Source organism: Meriones unguiculatus, chromosome 17, assembly GCF_030254825.1.
Source record: "Meriones unguiculatus strain TT.TT164.6M chromosome 17, Bangor_MerUng_6.1, whole genome shotgun sequence".
Taxonomy (NCBI): Eukaryota; Metazoa; Chordata; class Mammalia; order Rodentia; family Muridae; genus Meriones; species Meriones unguiculatus.
Window position 1 is genome coordinate 91,688,611 of NC_083364.1, and position 20,750 is coordinate 91,709,360.

At 42.5% G+C, this 20,750-nt stretch overlaps 1 protein-coding gene and 1 pseudogene across 1 annotated transcript; one reads left to right on the top strand and one right to left on the bottom strand.

The window, feature by feature from the left end:
• Positions 1-679: 679 nt before the first annotated feature.
• On the bottom strand, positions 680-1,204 carry LOC110542187 (keratin-associated protein 11-1). The gene has a single exon (XM_021628815.1). The coding sequence runs from the start codon at positions 1,202-1,204 to the stop codon at positions 680-682; it is 525 nt and encodes a 174-aa protein (XP_021484490.1).
• An 18,829-nt stretch (positions 1,205-20,033) lies between these two features.
• On the top strand, positions 20,034-20,134 carry LOC132648863 (small nucleolar RNA SNORA17; annotated as a pseudogene).
• The last annotated feature ends 616 nt before the right edge of the window (positions 20,135-20,750 follow it).

The window sequence follows — 20,750 nt, forward strand, 5'->3', positions numbered from 1 at the left end:
AAATAGCTTATCTTTTACCTCCATGGAAGCCATTCCCTGGATCCCTTACATTTTCAGGGAACTATAGAGGTCAAATCAGTTATCCAATCTCCTAGTGCTTCACCACAGCTCTTACTTGGCCACATTCTCTGACAAAAAACCACAAGGTGATCCCTGGATTGTCCAGAAATCACTACACCTTTCCTCTGTGCTTAGAAAGGGGGGGAGGGGAGTCAGGAACTAATGATTCACCAATAACGAAACCCTCACAAATAAAGAAGTCTGCTGAGACACATGGTTGCAATGCCAACTAATGCAAGTTTATTGAGAAATACACAGAGCGACAAGCTCCCTTTTTCAGAGACACAAAAGCAGAAGCCAGGAGATGCAGCAGCAAGATGAAGACACAGGCTGTTGGCAGTAGAGCCTCTGGAAGCATCATGAGACCTCAGCCCGGGCTGAGAGTTGTGAAGCCTCTGGAAGCATCAAGAAGCTTACACAGTACCAGAAATCAAACCTTAACGTTATCTTAGTGCTGGTAAGAAACATGTTAGAGCGTCAAAGGCAGCTTGTGCGTGGCTAGCAGCCAGCAACCGGGCTGTCAATAACACGATGAAGTATTCAGGCAGCATACAGGAAGATTCTGGAAACACAGCTGGCAGGGCACGGAGATTCAACTGGCTCAGTGGCTCCTATGCACTTAGCAAGTTCTTCGGCAGCTGGACACGCAGGACTGCTGGTATGTCCTGGAGACTCCACAGGTTGGTTGGCAGACAGTAGAGATGCCTCCCACTGGTTGGCAGACGGCAGAGATGCCTCCTACTGGTTGGCAGACAGCAGAGACGCCTCCCACTGGTTGGCAGGAGCCGGAAATGCCTCCCAAGGACTGACAGCCACTGGACACGAAAGTGAGTGGCCTGCTACAGGGAGTAGAGCAGGGATTGGAGACGCAGGTAGTCTGTCGATTGCAAGTTACCTGGACAGGAGTGGAGATACAGGAAGTTCTCTGGTAGCACGTTGGCTGGCAGACACTGGGCTCACAGCATGACTCCTGACAGTGGTCCAGGAGCCAGGAACCAGTTTGGAAGGAACTGGGCAAGTATATGCCACTCAGGCAGTCTGCATCACCACGGGCTGAAGCTGTGGCAACTGGGCCCACCGGGACAGTATAACGACCTCCAACTGGTCTGGAAGAGCAATTTCTTGTAGAGCAGTTGAAAGACATGATGGCAGAGAGAGGGCTGCGGGATGTCCTTGAAGTTAGCTGAATTGTGAATGCCGCTTCAGGCTCCTGGGCTTTTATATATCCTTGCTCATGGGTGGGGCTCCCATGCTAGTTTCCTTGGCTTCTTTGGCTCATACAACCTTGCCTTAGAACATCTTGTGAATCTACAAGTTAATTGTCTCTTGAGAAGCCTTCTCCCTCGTAAAGGACATTTAGTAGTTTGGTAACTAAATCATAAGTCTCCTGCACTGTACTTAGTCTGGGTTAAGGATGCTGGTTGACAGCTTCAAAGCTATTGGTCATCCTTACCCACATTTCATCTGCCATTTATCTTCTTGCATCCGATGAGTGTCCATCTAGCCACAACTCCAAACATGCCACTGTCCTGCCATCACACTCTCTCTCCCTTCTGACCAGCACTTATTGCAAGCTCACACCCTGCCTGGTTTGTTGTTGGCATTTAATACGCTTTAAACATAACTTAATCAGCCACTCTTCCACAGCTAACGGGGCTTCCAATAAGGGGAGCTGCTCTTTCAGAATGCTTCATGGTAGCCGTGGTAAGATCAGCCGAGGAAAAGGATGCAAAGATTTATTCACATCAGGAGGCGATACTCAGATCCTCCTCATTCCTTAATGGACAAAGCAGGAAGTGCACAGGAAGGAGAGAGAGCACTGTGTCCTTTTTATTCCATTGAGGCAGCAAGTTAGATGCTAATTAAGTGCAGCTGCACTCACAGCCAAGACCCTTTTTAAATGAATTGGGTGAGAATTGCCCCTAAAAGTTTTAGTCTAATAAAAATGGATAACGTCGCTCATCAGCCTCATTAGGATGCCAGGAGACAGGCTTCATTAATTTTAAAATTATTATAATGCTAATTTAAAAGGCTGCAGTATCTTTCTCCCATTTTTCTCAATATATTTGAAACATATTTATTTTCATGCAAGTTCTTATAGCTAGGATGCATTTTAATCAGGGATAAACTAAAGCCTCTCCAAGGTCATTGTCTTTATCACAGATAAGGATAGGCAAGGATGGGCAGTATCAGGCACTTAATCAATGCTTGGTAATAAATGGATATTGGAAGAGGTTTCTGTAATATGTAATTATTCCTTTTATGCTTGAGGAGCCATACTGATGCTGTTCTCTTTTGTTTCTTCTCAGTATAATATAGTCAGCTCTGAGAAAGAAAATTCGCTGTTTCCTTTAGTCCATCTGTACACAGGTAAATCACCTGTTTCAGGCTAACAAAATGAATCACCCCAACACAATTTAAGCGGCCAGAAATATTTCCACCTCAAAACAACTATAAAATCTGACAAGTTTTGTGACCTGGCTTTCACGGGGAATGAAAATGAATTTACATATATTTGAGGGCTGGAGGCAGAGCCACAGAGACAACAGTTTTACGTCAGAACTCATCAGAGGTCGCCTTGCAAAAGCATCATTCACCTAATTGTAGGCTGATGACACACTCAAAGAAAAGGATGTTGGAGCGTGCGCTTCATTAGAAATCCCAAGGATCAGCTCCAATGGCGCCAAGCATGTTCTCAGGAGCCCGGGGAAAGAAATTAATGAGATGACTACTTTCCACAATGTTGTGACCATGCTCTTTCCACCAGCAAGAATGTCTCAGATGGTGTTTGAAGGTCAAAGTGCCTGGTCAAGGGACTGGTTTTACAATAGGTGAGTCCTTTGCAGGCTTCTACAGCTGAGGACTTGCAGGACACAAGTGAAGAGAATTCAGTAGTGCAAACACAAAAAAGGCAAAAAGAGTAAGTGCAGGAGACTCTGCCAGTACCCATTGACATGTTCCTAGAATGGCAAAGATATTTTTAAGTGTGTGTGTGTGTGTGTGTGTGTGTGTGTGTGTGTGTGTGTACATGCAAATTCATGTGCCACAGTTTCGGTGTGTGGAGGTCGGAGGACAACTTTCAGGAGTCAATTCCCTCCTTCTAACATATGGGCTCAGACCATCAGGCTCAGAAGCAAACACCTTTACCAGCTCACCAGCCCCTGGCAGAGTTTTAAAAGTCTGTATCTGTCTCTATTAAATTTTTCTGCTGAAAGTTGAAAATCACAAGTAAGGAGCCTTGGAAACACCTTCCATTAGCTTTAGGAGGAAAGCAAGTGTTTTAGATCACATGGTTCTCATTCCGCTGGTGATCTGGGAGTTCCGTGTACCTCATCTCACCAGTCCTTTCCAGAAGCTCCACAGAGGAGGCATCGGGCCCCACAACAGACACAGAGTTCAGGCAGGCTCAGTAGCCATCCAACATTCAGTTTATATCTAATTAAATGAAAATGAAAATAGAGCAGCGCCTAAGAGCAACCAAGTCACAGCCAGGGTGATTAAAATGTGTGGGGATGCCCTCACTAAATCGAGATGAAGAATTTGTTTATTTAAATCAGACCACCACCCCTACACTGATAAGAGCATAAAAGATACAGAAACTCTCTCCTCCAGTCATTAACCATTTAGCAACAAAATAAATGAAAGAAGTCATTCTGCATACCATTTAATACTTTTTATTTAACTAGAGTGAGATTCAAGGTCATTATAAGTAAAGCAAAACCAGAGAGCCATCACTACCCGAAACTACAATTTGAATTCACAATTATTTATAATGGCTATGCATGTAACTAATTTTCAGAGAATAGCAGAGGAGGGAATTGGCTTGTCCATTTTCCACAGAACCTGCCATTTTGCAGATGTTAAATTAAAGCAAACGGTTGGATGGGTTCCTTGGATTTTAATTACTGAACAAAACTACTGGTTTGTGCTTACACTGAGGCTGAAAGCCCTGAAATCTTATATTAAAATGATTTCAGCATTTGTGAGTCATATTTTTCATAGAGGCTGAGACCTTGCCACCTAGAAAATAAACCTCTGCTGCTGTCCTCTGAAGATGCAACCAGAGCCTTGAGAAAGCTGCTTCATGCCTGTGTGCACTTTCTTTTTAGAAGCATGCCATCTTTGCACCTTTTACTTGATTTTTATTTACTCAAAGTTGAATAAAGTGAACTGCTATGGTGTCTTCAAAGGGGGGTGCGATCTTACACTGAAGACTTGGCCTGCAGGGCAAGGCTCAGACCACAGGCTTTGGGGAAATGGTTGGATCCTGTGATATATTCAGAAGTGAACAGAATGTGGGGAAGTGGTGGACACTGGATGGTGTAGCCTGATTGGAGACTTGGGCCACAGGGAACATGTCTTTGAAGAAACTTTCCATGTATTCTTCCTCTTCCTCTCCCTCTCACCTCTCCCTCTCCTTCTTCCTCTCCCTCTTCCTTTCCTTTTCTTCCACCTCTGATTCTAAGCTTCTATGCAGTAAGCAGCCTGTTCACACATGTGTACACACACACACATACATCACACTCTTTTCCCTCACTATTATCCAAACAGTCATGGAACTTGCTAAATGCTAACAAAGCCTATGAAACCATGACCCAAAATCAACTTCCTCCTTTAACTTGTTTGCCCACAGCAATGAAATAGAGACAGATCTATCCACTGACAATCATGTGATACTCGAATAAATGCCAGAGAATTCTATGACAATATTTTAAACAGAATTAATGAATCATACTTTAATTATAATTATAAGAAAAAAATCATTCAGCCAACTAGCCACTATCACTCCATAGTCTGTACAGTATGAAACTTCAATGCAGAAAAAAAAAAAAAGTAAATGGTAAGGATTACTTACTGTCTCCCATTTGCATAAAGTGAGGGGAGAGTGTGATGAGACCAAATGAGGAGAGATCAAAGAACCACTCTTGCCCATTATCTTCATCACAGTTGGGTAATTTGCTCTCATTTGTATAGAATGATCTAAATCTTATACAATAATTACCACAGGCTGGAAATGAGCACTTCTCTCACTCAAACTGAATCACAGCAATCACTTGCAACGCCAACCATTTGGGAATAAAATGAGTTAAGCAGGTGTTGGGGGCTGAAGTCTCAGTATGCAGAGAGGACACTGTTCATCAGAAAGTTGGGAATAATGTTAACCAGCCCTGGTCCAGAGAAAATTACGAACTGAGTCTCATCAAATACAGGCATGTTGAATTTGAAGAAAAGTTAATACATTTAAAACAAAGATTAGCCATTCTCTACTTTGAGAAAGTGATTGTCTTCTTAAAATTAAGATACTCATTTTCTCTTGAGAAATATAAAAAAAAATCAGATTTTTATAGCAAGAACATTATGGTTGCTGTGAAACTTAAAAGTAATTCTATCTCAGCTGAGCAACTCTGCTTTTCTTTTTAACTTAGCACAGACTCTAGATTCTCCAGTAAGCCTCCTAACTGAGACATTAGAGACACTTGAGGCTTGAGGGATACACATTGCAAAAGCTGAAATTTGTACTACAAATTCTTTTCAAAAAGTCCCAGTCATAAGAGGAGTGGTGCCAGCTGCAGAGATGAAAATAAGCTAGAGCGACCACTGAGCTGACTGCACAGATGCTGCTTAGACAGCAGTGAGAAGCCTTGTGCTCTGCATAAAGCAAACGAAGCCTTCACTGATGCTACTGAGGTTGAGCATTCCTGAAATAAACCATGTTCCCTCCATCCGTGTCATGTTCATGTGGTTTTCAGTGTGGGCTTCTTGACCGTGGATGAAAATGAAGGTCCCACCTGGGAAGGTGAGTAGAATCTCAAGGGTTGATGTGGGAAGATCGTGTTCAGTTGGCCTGTACTCCCCCATCAACGGGGGTGGGGAGAGCACACGGGCGAGCAGACGTTAGTGAGCAGTGCTTATTATGTACAAGGCCTAAGATAAAAGGCACTAGCTCACCTGCTGTGTATCATCGTTCCCTGATTGACAATCATCCCTGACTTATGAGGGGCTGAGCAGAGAAAGGATGCTAGCAACAACATAGACACAGGATTCGAGGGAAAGTCTCTTCCCATGATCTAACTGACCTGTGCTTACATCCTTCAGGGTAGCCTTTGTTAGTCAGATCTGCCTGTCTAGAGCATAAGAAGGCCAGTTATTGGAAGTAGCTAGACTACTTGAGCAGGCTTTGACATTCTGAGGCATGAAGGGTTGGAAGAAGTTAAGCCTCAAGGAGGGCTTTGCAGTGTGCTGCTTCATTGGGCTCATCCCACTTCGTCCTGTAGTCTTCATGCAAGGTTAAGCCAGCTTCCTGGAAATAAAGCCAGTGTGCCCTTGCCTTTAGGTCGTTTCATATACTTCCTGCTTCTTTCTGGGTCCTCTCTGATAACATGGCAAGTAGCCGATGCCAACTTTCTCTGAGCTCTTGCATGTGTCAATCAGAAGTGGCATCCTGTTTGCACAATAAGGGCCCCAAACATGAAGACAAGGATTCTATCTTTCCTCCTCTGGGTAGGCTGTGTATAAACTCAATTCAAGAGTCCCACATAGCTGGACCTACTGGCTTGAAACAGTGACAAGCTTGGTAGACCTTTTGAGGGTCTTTTTCCTGCTCTCTATCACTATTTCTGACTAATTCCCCTCAATAAAAATATCCCAACTATAGTGAGTTCTAATTTAAGGGAAATTTAGATTGGGGCACCATGTTCCCCAATATATATATATTGGGGAACATATATATATATATTAGAATATATATATTCTAAATATATATATTTAGAAATATATATATATTTGTTAGAAATATATATATATTTGTTAGAAATATATATATATTTGTTAGAAATATATATATATTTGTTAGAAATAATAGCACACATTTTAATGTCCACCTCAGTGCCTTTAAAGGTACACTTGGGTCTCTATCCATGCAACCCAGAAAGTACCTTAGATGCAATCTGAGGCTTAAACAAGTCATATTGTTCTGAAATGACTGTGAAAGTCTTTACACACACTTATGCTGAAGTGATTGCTAAACTACTTCAAAACAAAGAGAATAATGTTTTTCCTTAGCACAGGCTGGTAGCGAAGCATTGCCTTCCCAATTACTAAAGGATTATATGACTTGTTATTTTCAGTTTCATGTCATGATTGTTTTCCAAAAAGTAAAGGACGCTTCCCTTTTCCGAAGACAGATGTATCTCAACTGTGGAACGGGGGAAAGATTTTAAGCACTAAGCGTGTGGATCCATTTTAGTTTTCATGGACAAAAGTTATTTCTGCATTTACTAAAAAGTAAGACTGAGTTAGCAAAAAAAAAAAAATCATGAATATTATCAGATAGTATAAGGTTTAAGAAAGGAATTACTGTTTAAGAAGTAAATTGAGGGTCAAAGGGACCTGCCAACAAGCTTGACCTGAGTTCAGTATCTGTTGAACTGACACTCAAATCCGGAACAAGAACCTGTTGTTAGGCAGGCCACAGACCCAAGGAGAGAGCCTGCCGCTATGTCTACATGGACATAGTAATAAACCGCCCCCTACGTTTCCATCTTTCTCCCCACAGACGAGGGCACTTGCCAGCCCTCGGCAGAGGCTTCAGTCGATGGTGATCAGCACAGCAGAATTCTCAGCCTGCACAGCCCCTGTTTATCACTCCCTTTCCTCCCGAGACTCAAGGATCACTTTGTGTGGGGGCAGGTAGGGGATGGAGAAAGGTAGAGGACTACAAGGAAACTAAAATTTTAAGAGTAACTTAAGGACCAGAAAAAAGAAATGCTAACCTGAATTCAATACCTGGTCCCCACATAGAAGACTGAGAAAACTGACTTTTACAATTTTTTCTCTGACTTCCCACACATGCACCATGGCGTGCACATTTGTGGACACACATGCACACACAAATACACATACATACAAAAATCAACATAGTAAAAAATTAAACTGGTAGAAACATAATAACATTAATATAATATAGATAAGTATATTGATACAGAATATAGCAAAATTGTCCAGATTAAAAATCATGTTAGTGGTTTCATTAATGTTTACTTAGATTAATGATTTTCAAAATAATAAAAATTTTAAGTGGTCAATTAATATTTTAATTTTCAAAAGTCTCTCTTAGCACAGAAGACTGTCCAGTAAATAAGACACAGTCAGCACAAACTTCATACTCCACCTGTTCGCTTCTCTAATCATCGATTACTTTGGAATAAATTGCTTCCAAACTGACTATTATAAGGCAATCATTTCTTATGCCCATATGGCTCAAGGATTTGGACAAAACAAAGCAGGGAAGTCTGTCTCTACTCCAGGATGGATGGGGACAACGTGGAGGCTGTGGCTTTCCAGACTCACTGTCCCGGTCAGCAGTTGGGCTTACTCTCATGTGGAATGCCTCATCACATGACCAGGACTTCTCCAATGTGGCAATGATTTCAATAGTCCTGGAAAGGAAGAGTCGGAAACCTTCCACCTTAGTTCAGAAGCCATTTAGCATCCCTCTCTTCCTCTGTGTGCCAAGATGTCACTAAAGCCAAGGGAATGTGGTAAAAAGTTCCTGTTAGTAGGGAAGGGTCACAGGTCGGGTTATGGATGTTTTGTCGGTGAGATGCAACTTGCTGCCATTCCCTAAGTTTTCAAGTGATCATGACACTTGTTGAGGTAGAGTTTGTTTACTCTCACAGAAACTGATTTTCATGTTTCTTCAGGCTGTGGGTATTCAGACTAAAGAGTTCATTGTCTAAGAAAAGTGTGAGGGATCCTGCAGGATTGGCCGGCCCAGGAGAGCAACCTTAAGCCCAACTTCCACTTGAGACCCAAGCTGCTTGCCTTATGGTAGGCAATAAACCAATCTCGCCAAAGAAATCAGTTGTCACTTCTTTCAAGTAGCTTGATCCACACCTCAGCAATCTCTCTGGCTGGCTTCTCTGCTGAGCACTAGGAAGCTCCTTGGAGACTGCCTGTGCTCAGGGCACAAAGCAACTCTCAAAAGGTACTTAAAATGATAAGCACTTCGCTAGCCTAGAAGGCTCAGACCTTTGAAAACAAACGATGTAGGCTTAGAGTTTTGAAGATTTTTGCGGTTTGTTGTGTGGTTGGTTATTTTTCTCGTGGGTGTAACGAGGTACCTGGCACAAACACTTCTTAGAAGCAAAATCTCTTTTAGCTGGGAGTTCAGGAGTTTTAGTTTATCACTGCAGGAAAGGCAAGGCGGGGCTCCTGGTGGCTGGAGGATGCCCTGTCGGCTTCTTCACAGTAACAGGCACTAAGCAGAGAAAACAGACCAGAACCAGCCAGCAGCCAGCAGAGGCTTCAAAGTCTTGCTTCTAGCAATCTGCTTCTGCCAGACAGGCTTCAGCCCCTAAATCTTCCCCAGCCTTCACAATATATCAGAACAAGCTGGGAACTGAGCACTCAGATGTGTGTCTGGGGAAGAATATTTTGCAATGGAACTGTGACAATGAGTAAAAAAGATGACGACAGAGTTCATATGAGGAAGACAGCCGATGCCAGCCATCCCACGATTAAGTTACCTTCTATTTTCTGTATTAACTTGGTTATTGGTTGTTATCATCCTTAGAACGGCCTCTCAGGGTTGATAAATCCCCATCATGACGTGGGGTGAGGGTCAAAGAAGACACTAGCCTCTAAGGGGAGTTGACTGTAAGTCACATCCAAGTTACCCAGGCCCATTTGTGCCGAGTGAGGAACGAGTTACATCGTCTCTCCCTCCCTCATCACGGGTAAACAGTCGCAATTTGAGGCACAGGCTCTGTTGTCAGATAGTAGCCACTGGGCACTGGGCAGTCCTGCTTTGCTATCACAGCTGACTTCTATAATGAGCAAAAGAACCTGGTGACTCCAGCTGCTTTCACTAAATGACAAAACACATGAATTGCTGACAGAAAGGGCTCATGGGGAAAAGGATAATCTGGGACAAATATTCTGTTTCTCTGTTTGTCTTTTACCTCACTGCTTAACTTCACACCAATTTTCCCAATCAACACAGCCACCGACTTGTCTTCCCTTGTAAAAAAAAAAAAAAAAAAAAAAAGCTCCAGCATGAACTTCACAGCAACTTTCAGTTCTGAGGAGCCTAGACTTAGATACTACTCTAAGATATTGTAAAAACAATTAGGAAATTTTCAGTGTGGTGAATTGTATCATTATTATACTAGTAAGAATATTAGTAATGCCAAACTTAGCACTGCCCTGGGCTCTGAAGCTATATGTCAAAACACAAGAATGCCAATAGAAGGTCATGAGAATCAAACAGAAGGAAAGAAACAGAGCCAACCTGTGCTTTCTTCAGAAATAATCAAATTTGGAAGAAATGGCTGCAGAACCAGTTGCTGCCAGATGACTGTATTTTCTGTCTCTGGGCACCTAGACTAAAGCATAACTACAAGTACGGAGCTGGTGGTCTAGCTAATGGGACCTCTTCCGGGCTGATATTATCTTCACAGAAGAGCAGAAGCCTGCAGGCCGGATGATCAGTCAAGCCGATGTCCTCACTGTCCACTGGGAAATTTTTTTCAGGGGTAATGAGCATGGCATTCAGATCAGCTAAATCATAAACACAATTGTTCAGATATATGTCTGATGTTAGTTTTCCAGTTGCTTACTGGAAATATAATTTCCTCATTACACATCACCAACACACCAGTGTGATTTTATGTGACTTAACACACTCATGTATCAGTCTTCCTAACTTACCTAAATCTTACCTACTACTAACTTACCAAATCTTACCTAACTTGACGTCTCTCTCTGTCTCTCTCTCTCATACATGCACACATATACACACAAACACACTCACATGCACACACATCATACACACAAAAATAGTAATAAAAGCAGCTTTCAGTGTGGATCAACTTGTCACATGGTAGGACAAGAAACCAACTCTGTCTGAAGAAGCTCTGTGACATAAAGCTCCCATGGACAAGTGCTTCATTCTTCAACCTAGAGGCCTTCACTGTCCGTGAGGCCCACCTATGGAAGGGCTGATTGCCCATTCTGGTTTGATAGACTCCAGCCAAATGGTTAGGTGATCTGTAGGCTAATGGTGAGAACCACAGGGAGAGAGGCCATAGGAGAGGTTTTGGTGTACAGAGAGGAACACTCGCTAACAGACTATTTGTTCCAAAGGACAGTTATAGGAATTGTTGTTTGAATAACGTGGTTACATCTACAAATAAGTATAATTATTAATAATAATTAATAAACTCTAGCTAACTTGACTCTCTGCTCTAGAACCTGTTAAGCCTAAATAAAAACTAAAGCCTCAGCAGCCATGTAGATGGACTCTAGTCCTGTGGCGACCATCTGCCCAGCCCCTAGCCAACAGCAAACACCAGCTCCAGTCTATACAGTGGATCCATCTGTCAGCAGCTGAACCATGTCCTCTACAGAGAGGGAGCGTATTCTAGCACGTTTTTCTACGTTATCTAATGAAGCTCCCGCCCCCAAGTCATCCTAGCAAACACAATTATTTTAATGGTTTAAGTATAGCAGAAATTGAACAGACTGAATGACCTCTATGAAAAGTGCTTCAATGTATTTATGAAGACCTAAAAAGCATGCTGTGTCTTTCACGTTATTTCCATTTCCTTTGGTTTGAATGTTCTCAGGAAAACAACTCATCTTTACTCTCTATTGTGAACTACTAAAAGAATTTGGAACGTAATCCAACTACCATATTTAGAGATAGGACCTTTGAGAAGTAATTAAGGCCAAACACATAAATTCACCCAACATGGCTATGTGTGGCTTTAAGCACAAAAACTGATCAATCTTAAGGGAGATATATTGTGATGCAATTATATTAGGATTTTCTACTGCCCGTTTTCATCAATCGACAGATCACTCACCAGCAAATCCCAAGAGAACACTGAGTTCAAACTGTGTGCTGGAAGAAATAGACCTGAGAGACAAGTGAAACATTCCATCCCACACACATGCATTCTGCAGCATCCAAATCAGATCAGCAATAAACAGAACGGAAAACAGAAAAGACTGACAAAGACACAGGGTTTAAACACACACACACACACACACACAACTAATAAACCTTTAACCAAAAAGGAGGGCAGATAAAGAGAGAATTGCAAATGCTACTGCAGAAATACAAAGAAATGTAAGATGCCCCATGTTATACCTTCTTTCATTTCTTTCCTCCTCAAAAAATTAAAAGCAGCACTACCATATAAGCTCTCAGTGGGACTAAGACTGTATCTAAAGATGAAAGCAGTATGCTGGAGAGCTAGCTGCACCCCAACTTCAGCAAAGATCTACTCACAACAGCTACCACGTGCAATCAGCCCACACACCCATCAGCGTACAAGTGGATAAATGAAATGTGGTGTAAACACACACCGGGATATTCTTTTGCCATAAAAGGAAGACGCTGCTGTTTTCACACACACACACACCCCCACCATGAGCTAGAAACAAGCCGGATGCAGAGAAAGACACAGCATGTGACTTCAATCCTGTTGGAATGAAAAAGCATTGATCTCCCAGAAGCGGGTGGTAGGAGGGTGGCAGGTTAGGATGTTGTGAGCATGGAGACCATCTGGACAAAGAACGCATTACAGTCAAATCAAAGGAATATAGTTAGGAGCTCTGTTGCTCAGCATAGTAACCATGGTTGGTGATCTATTATCAAGAACGACGAGAGTGGATGCTGTGTTTTCACCACGGAAGAGGCAACTCTGTGGTAACGCATTTGTTAACTATGAACAGCCACATGCAACTGTTCCACATTGTACCCAGACCACATGCAAAGCATTGTTAGATATGCTAAGTGCATACAATTTTGTCTATCAATTAAAAAAAAAGTTTCTGTAGTTCCTTCCCCAACTTTCCCACTGACTCACTGCCTGGCAAGAGGCTCCCCACTGAAGCTGCCTGGGTCTGTTTCATGGCCGCCTGTAAAACAAGGATAATGGTGCTGCCTCGGTGGGGAGCTACAAGCAGTGAGTTATAGTGTGAGGAGTGCTTTGTGATTCATACATAAAAGGCCCTACAAGAAAGCAAGCTGTCGTCATTCAGGACTGCAGTCTACATCCAATTATTTTTAAAATAGGAAGAGATGAATATTCCATCCATCCAGAATGCACAAAGGCAGCCTGGTGATTTCCAAATGGGGAAAGGCAATGGCTGACTTGGCTGTTTGGTGGGACCTGGAGATGTCATCCTCAAAGAAAGGCAGAACTGAAGGAGCCATGGAGTAAGCAAGTGGCTCTGGAATCTGACAACAAGAAAATTTCTACTTCCAAATCACCCACTAGAACCAAGCCCAAGAGGATTATAGATTCAAATCCAAATCTTCCTAGTATTTACCCCCTACCTACATTCCAAATGTGTTATTGACCTAATGCTTTCTAAAGTTAGGGCGACAGTTTTCACATCTTCAAGGTTAGTGAATTAAGAGTCAATACTTTTCGATTTGTTCTTATACTAGAGGGCATTAAAACAGAAACACTGGTTCTAAGCTGCATGAAGTGGTCTAGCTGGACTATAAATTGTCTACAAACACCTTGGAAGGGAACTCTAGAAAAGGACATTATTCACTGCTTATAACATTATAATATTTGACACCAACTAATAATTCTATTTATCTATGTTATACTTCCTCTCACTTTTAAATTATAACCACACAGTGAAAGGATAAATTTTCTCCTGCTATTATCTAGTAGACTTCCTTGCTAACAGCCTCCCGGGGACTCTTGACACAGAAAAAAATCACACAATCATAATTACAGTGATTAACATCACCCTCCTCTGATTAAGACAATGCTGTAACTGAAGTGACCAATGGTGAATGTCGGTGTCTTGGGTATGATGTAAATAACAAGGACCAAATACATCTGGGCACAGAGGTCTTTTCTGAGACTGATACTTCACCAAGGACCATGTATGGATATAACCTAGAACCTCTACTCAGATGTAGCCTGTGGTAGCTCAGTAACCAATTGGTTTTCCCTAGTAAGGGGAACAGGGACTATTTCTGACAGGAACTCAGTGGCAGGCTTTTTGACCTCCCCACCCCCTAAGGGAAGAGCAGTCTTGCTAGGCCACAGAGGAGGACTTTGCAGCCAGTCCTGAAGATACCTGATAAAACGGGGTCAGATGAAAGGGGAGGAGGTCCTCCCCAATCAGTGGACTTGGAAAGGGGCAGGGAGGAGATGAGGGAGAGAGGGTGGGATTGGGAGAGAATGAGGGAGTGGGATGCAGCTGGGATACAGAGTTAATAAAATATAACTGATAATAAAATAAATTAAAAAATAACTAGGTGAGAAGTTAGCAAATGAAGAATGAGAAAAAGAAGAAAAAAATCCTAACCCCCCCAAAAAAAACGCAAAGACTAGACTGAGATTTTAGGAGGAAAGGGGGAAAAGCATACATGTGCTACAAATAACCAAAAGAGACTCAAGGTGACAAAAGAATACTGCTCAAAGAACTAAGTTTTCTAGATTCTCAAGCGCCATGTTGGATTTCGGTTACAGAAAACCCAATTCCTAAGGCAGTGCATAAAATTTAGATGAAATGGGAGAAGGGGACAAGCTGCCTATATTATCTCATCATTTAATATAAAAATGGTAAAGGAGAAGATCGCTCTACACTCACCTCTGATGTTGGACATGGCATTCACAGGCCTCAGACCCTTTCCGTATCTTCAAGCGATCTGCCACAAAGATATGTCAAAGGGTTGAGTAAGTAATGTATGGGACATTCAGAAACTCAATATGAAATGGTTCTCCACTCCCCCTTCCTTCCATTTAAAATAAGCTGTTGTAGGGGTCTGATTTTTCAAAATATAAAAAGTTCAGTGTGTTTAAAACTATGGTACACTCCTAGTCACATGCATACAAGCTTGTGCTGCATGCAGTTAACAAGGTGTAGATCCCAAACCTCCAATATTTAGTCCTCACAGCTTCCCAACTAGGAGTCAGGAATGGGACTCATGATTTCTTGAACTCCACAGCAGCTATGACTAAATGTATCTGATATCCAGATATTCTTTATAGCTGTAGCCAGATCAGCTCACTAGACATCAAGTCACCATGGAGACATAGACAGAGCATTTTTTCCCCCAATGCAGAGAGTAAAGGCCTAAAAGAAGATTCCTCTATTGGGTAGGTGCTGCACACCTGGAATCCTAGCTCTTGATATAGAAGCTGAAAGGTCAAGGATCAAGGCCATATAGCATCCTTGGCTATATAGAAAGTTGGAAAGCAGTGTAGGCTTCCTAAGGTGACCTACCCTGTATCAAAAATCAACAAGAAATTTAATTTTTAAAAAAATGACAGCAAGGAGAAACCAAATATCCTTAGGACATACTGATGGAGCTAAAGCAAAGACAAATATTTCCAAAGACTGTGCTGTCCATGTGTGGTGGCAGAACACTCTTCCCTCACAGCCAGCAGCCGATTCTGCATAATGAAACATGGCTCCTAACTGTCCTGCGTACTCAGCTGCTTTAATAAATTCCTTAGAGCAGAAGACAAGGTTCCCGAAGCATTCACTGTTCACAGCAGAAATTGGGGCAGCAAACTGCGCTGCTGCTGGCACAAGATGAACTCCTGGGGAGAAGAAAGGGAAGCATCAAAAGTCGGGGGAGGGATGACAAAGAGTGCAGGTGGAAAAACATGAGTCCTCCCCACATTTTGAGGTGCAGGTGACACACTAAGGGGGCCAGAAAAAGTTCCTCCAAAGATGCTGGTGGGAAAGGCATTCCAAAGACAAGGGTTTCTATCTCCCAGGGTGAGGTTGTCCAAGTTGTTGACAGGCAAATAGCCCCTGTTCCCCTTACTAGGGAACCCACTTGGAGAATGAGCTGCCATGGGCTACATCTGTGCAGGAGGTCTAGGTTATCTCCATGCATGGTCCTTGGTTGGAGTATCAGTCTCAGAAAAGAACCCTGTGCCCAGATTTTTTTTTTTTGTTCTGTTGCTTTCCTTGTGGAGCTCCTATTCTCTCCAGGTCTTTCAACTTCCCCTTCTTTCATAAGATTCCCTGCACTCTACCCAAAGTTTGGCTCTGAGTCTCAGCATCTGCTTTAATACCCTGCTGCACAGAGTCTTTCAGAAGCCGTTTGTGGTAGGTTCCTGTCTTGTTCCCTGTTTTTCTCCTCTCTTCCAATGTCTGTCCTGTTTGCCTTTCCAAATGAGGACTGATTGATCATCTTACCCAGGGTCCTCCTTCTTGCTTAGCTTCTTTAGGTGTACAGATTTTAGTATGATTATCCTATATTATGTCTAATGTCCACTTATAAGTGAGTAAATACCATGTGTGTCTTTCTGCTTCTCAGATACCTCACTCAGGATGATCTTTCTAGTTTCCACCATTTGCCTGCAAATTTCATGATTTCCTTTTTTTTTAATTGCTGAGTAGTATTTCATTATGGAAATGTACCACAATTTCTGTATCCATTCCTCAAATGAGGAACATCTAGGTTGTTTCCAGATTCTGGCTATTACAAATAAAGCTGCTACAAACATGGTTGAGCAAATGTCCTTGTTGTATACTTGAGCCTCTTTTGGATATATGCCTAGGAATGGTATAGCTGGATCTTGAGGAAGCACTATTCCTCGTTGTCTGAGAAAGCTCCAGACTGATTTCCATAGTGGTTTTACAAGTTTACATTTCCACCAGCAATGGAGTAGGGTTCCACTTTCTCCACAACCTCTCCAGCATGTGTTGTTACTTGAGTTTTTGATCTCCCTCTCTCTCTCATCTCTGTCCCTCTCTTTCACACACATACTCACACACACACAATCTCCTCTCCTTATCCTCTTCATCTAGAAGCTTGGATACTGAAAAGCTTACAATTATCTTCCACATCATGGTTTAATGTGTCATAGAAGAAAGGTTTCCATATTATCACTCCTTATTCTAATGTTAGTCTCTCTTGTGCAAATTTGAAGCAAATTTAAAGCTTTATTGTCTTTTCTGTCAGATCCATGATACTGTATAGCTTTTCTCTCTCTCCTCCCCTTTCCCTGTCTCTTTATCCCACCTAAATTCTTGCCTTCCTCTCAGCTGTTTCTCATTTTAATCTCTCTTATTTGCATGCTTTTCTTCAGTATTTTCAGGCATTTTTGTTGGAATCAGAAAAAAAAAATGTTTCAGTTTAGTTCTCTGTCTCCTGGAGAATGTTTATAATGAACACTTTCTCATTGTCTATTCAAAGTTCAGAACACCTTCTGTGATGCCATGTGGAAGCATTTTGTGGTAATATGTCCACGTTTCATGAGGTTTGCCTTAGCTCTCTGCCACTCTCTCACTCACATTAATGTCTTTTTAGACTTTAAGCAGAAAACTTATTGGCTCTCTACTTCTTTCCATACATATGAGGCAATTTCTGTATGGTGACAGCCTCTACCAAAGATTAGTTTGGGGCCCAGTTTTTTGTTTGTTTGTTTGTATGTTTGTTTATATGTATGGCTCCTACACGATACCAAAAGTATGGCAACTCTTGCCAAATCTGCTGCTGATGGCACAGAATGGAGAAAACAGACGTGTCTGGAAGAAGCCTTCTGTTTGAGCTTGTAAATCCCCTATCCCACACCTTCATGTGACGTTGGGCCACACCTGTTCCTGAGAAGCCAAGAGGATGCATTTCCCATTCTGAGGAACACCAGCTGGATGTGCCCAGGCTCCTAATGAATTACACACGGGTTTCTGGGGGTATCAGGCAGTCCCAAGTCTTCCTTGCCTTGTTTCATTTGCATTTAATTTAATGTTTCATTTGCTTTAAAATGTTCCATTTAAAGTTTGCTGCATCAAACATTAAAGGAGGGAAGCAATCGTCCCAGCTGTTTAACAACGCCATCCTTTACTTTTTGCAAACAACGTCTTCTTTTAGACGCATCTTCAGTGACTTCTGTGAGGGACAAACGTAGGTGGCTCATGTTGCACAAATCACCAGTTCTTATTGTCCAGAAGTGACCAGCATCTAGACATTTTTAAACCAGGTCATGAGACAGAAGTTTCCAAATTTTCTAAACAGGTCAGTCTTGAAGGAAGAAAAGCAAAAGGCAGAACATCGTGGCACATTTTACCTGCATCCTGTCTCATATAGTACATGTGACATTTTGGTGAGCCATCTTGTTTAGTCTGCTTTTAGCTCAGTTTTCAGGTGACTCACGTCAAAACCTCACACTGCAAAATGGCCTGGCTACAGCAGGGAGCAATGACGCATCCTGGAATCTTGTAAAGATGATTCATGACTGTAATCACGCAGGCACTATTTTTTGAGTGTTATGTTAAGCTAATTTGATGCTGCTTTTCTTTCCTTCTTTCTTTCTTTCTTTCTTTCTTTCTTTCTTTCTTTCTTTCTTTCTTCCTTCCTTCCTTCCGTCCTTCCTTCCTTCCTTCCTTCCTTCTTTATTTCCTTCCTCAGATGAGTACATGGAGTTTTGAACGAAGGTCTTAATGCTAAAAAAGAATCTACCTGTAGGTGTGTTGTGGTTTCCTTTCTGATGCTGACAAAAGCTACATGGGAAGCAAAGGGGTTTATTTGCCTTACAGTTTCAAGTTATGATCCATTGGTTTGGGACAGTCAAGCAGCTGGTAACATCACATTCACATCAAGCTCAAAGAGAGAACAAACACAGGTTTGCTTGCTTGCTTGCTGTCAGCTAGCTTCAATCTAATATGGCTTAGAATTCCCTGTCCAGAGAATGGAGTCTCTCACAATGAGCTGGGTCTTTCTACATCAGTGAACAAGCAAGACAATCTCCCACAGACCAGTTTGATCTACATATTTCATCAGGGAGACTCTCCACTGTGATGCTATGCTGAGGCATTGTGTGGTAATACATGTGTGTGACATGAAGTTCACCTCAGCTCTCTTTGTCCCTCTCACTCTTATCAACATTAATTTTTTTTTCATTTCAGACTTTAAACAGAAAGCTTAGAGGTTCTAAGCTCCATTCCTTATATACATGGCGATTCCTGAGGCTGTTTCTGTCTGCAATTATCATTAACAAGCAAAAAAGGACAATCAATGATTTGTCTAAGCAGATAAAAACATCTGCCACCTGCTCTCTGATCACTTCCCCCTGAGGGGAGAACAGCCTTACCAGGCCACAAAAGATAACAATGCAGCCACTCCTGATGAGATCTGATAGACTAAGATCAGAAGGGAGGAGAGGAGGACCTCCCCTATCAGTGGACTTGGGGAGGGGCATTCGTGAAGAAGGGGGAGGGAGGGTGTGACCGGGAGGGGAGGAGGGAGGGGCTTATGGGGGATACAAAGTGAATAAAGTATAATTAATAAAATTTAAAAAAAAAAGCTGCCACCAAGCCTAATGACTTGAGTTTAATCCCTAGGCCACACATGGCAGAAGGAGAGAACTGACTCCCACAAGTTGTTCTCTGATTTCCACATGCATACTGTAGTATACATATGTGCTGCATGCAGGCACATGTATGAGCACACACAAACACAAAAAAATTTAAAGCTTGAAATCCATCTATATAAGTATATTCATGCTTGCATATCACAATGCACAACTATCACAATTGAATTAAATATCTTTCCTAAAGCTAACAATCTTAAAATATGTGTGTTCTGGGGTTGATTGGAATCTGATGAACAGTATTTACTGCTTAGTAAGTAGAGGAACTGGAACATTTATCTCAAAGCCTTCCTGGATGTAAGAATATTTCCTCGCGGTTTTCTCTTCTCGGTAAGTGGCCACATATCTGACTGGTAGATAAAGAATAAAGCCTTGGAGATACAAGGATAAACAGCCATGTTAGATTTCCCTGAGATGATGAGTTTGTAGCAAAAACAGGAGGCACCACTACAACCTGGCACCGTGTACCCCCACACACACACACACACACACACAACACGTAGAATTTAACTGAGAACACAGGAGGCAAGTCGAGAGTCAAAGATTCATACCTGTGAAGGGACAGAAAGGAATAATTCACTCAAAACTTTTAAGATGAGAGCAAGGCCTGCTGTGTTACATGTGTGGCAGCAGGTGGCAGCGAGGAGAGAGGCCATGTCTGTGCTCAGTGTTCTGACCTGTGGACATCCCATCAGTTGCCTAACATTCCCTGAAAACAGCTAGCCTGGGGTGAGCACACTCTGTAGCCAGGGGGCTCAGACAGGGAACTAGCTTGAGGTGACACCAGTCGGTGCCACACAGGCTTGTGGGGGCAGTCCATGCCCAAGATGACCCCAGACTGGCACCATAAAGCACAAGCAGGACATTGAACTCCTGAGACCACTCCTGAGGTGGCTCCAGACACTCAGAGACCCCAGATGCCATGAAGAGGAGCAAGTAAGTGCTGGAGAAATGGAAGAGAAACAGAAGGATGTGGGCACAATGGAGAGAGGCAGAACTGGAGACTCAAGGGTAGTGAGGAACAGCCTGATGTGAGTAGCCAGTGATACCACCTAGGAACATGGTGGGGTCCCAGCCTGTGCTGCTACGGAGGGGCTATATCTGGGTCTGTAGTCCCAGGGTTTGCTGCCACCAAAGGCAAGGATGTCCCTGGTCACAGGGACACCTTGATAGGTCTGAATATTGTACAGAATTGGCCATACCCCTCACCTGGGCATTGTGGGAGAGCAAGCCATGGGGTATGAGAGCAGGAGAGCTGACCCCATCCCTAGTCAGCTTCAGTACAGGAGAATGGACTCCCACACATTGCAGGAATTACAGGTG

What these genes read in the sequence shown, in the direction of transcription:
- LOC110542187 (XM_021628815.1), bottom strand. Translation starts at nt 1,204, where the DNA reads ATGTCTTTCAACTGCTCTACAAGAAATTGCTCTTCCAGACCAGTTGGA.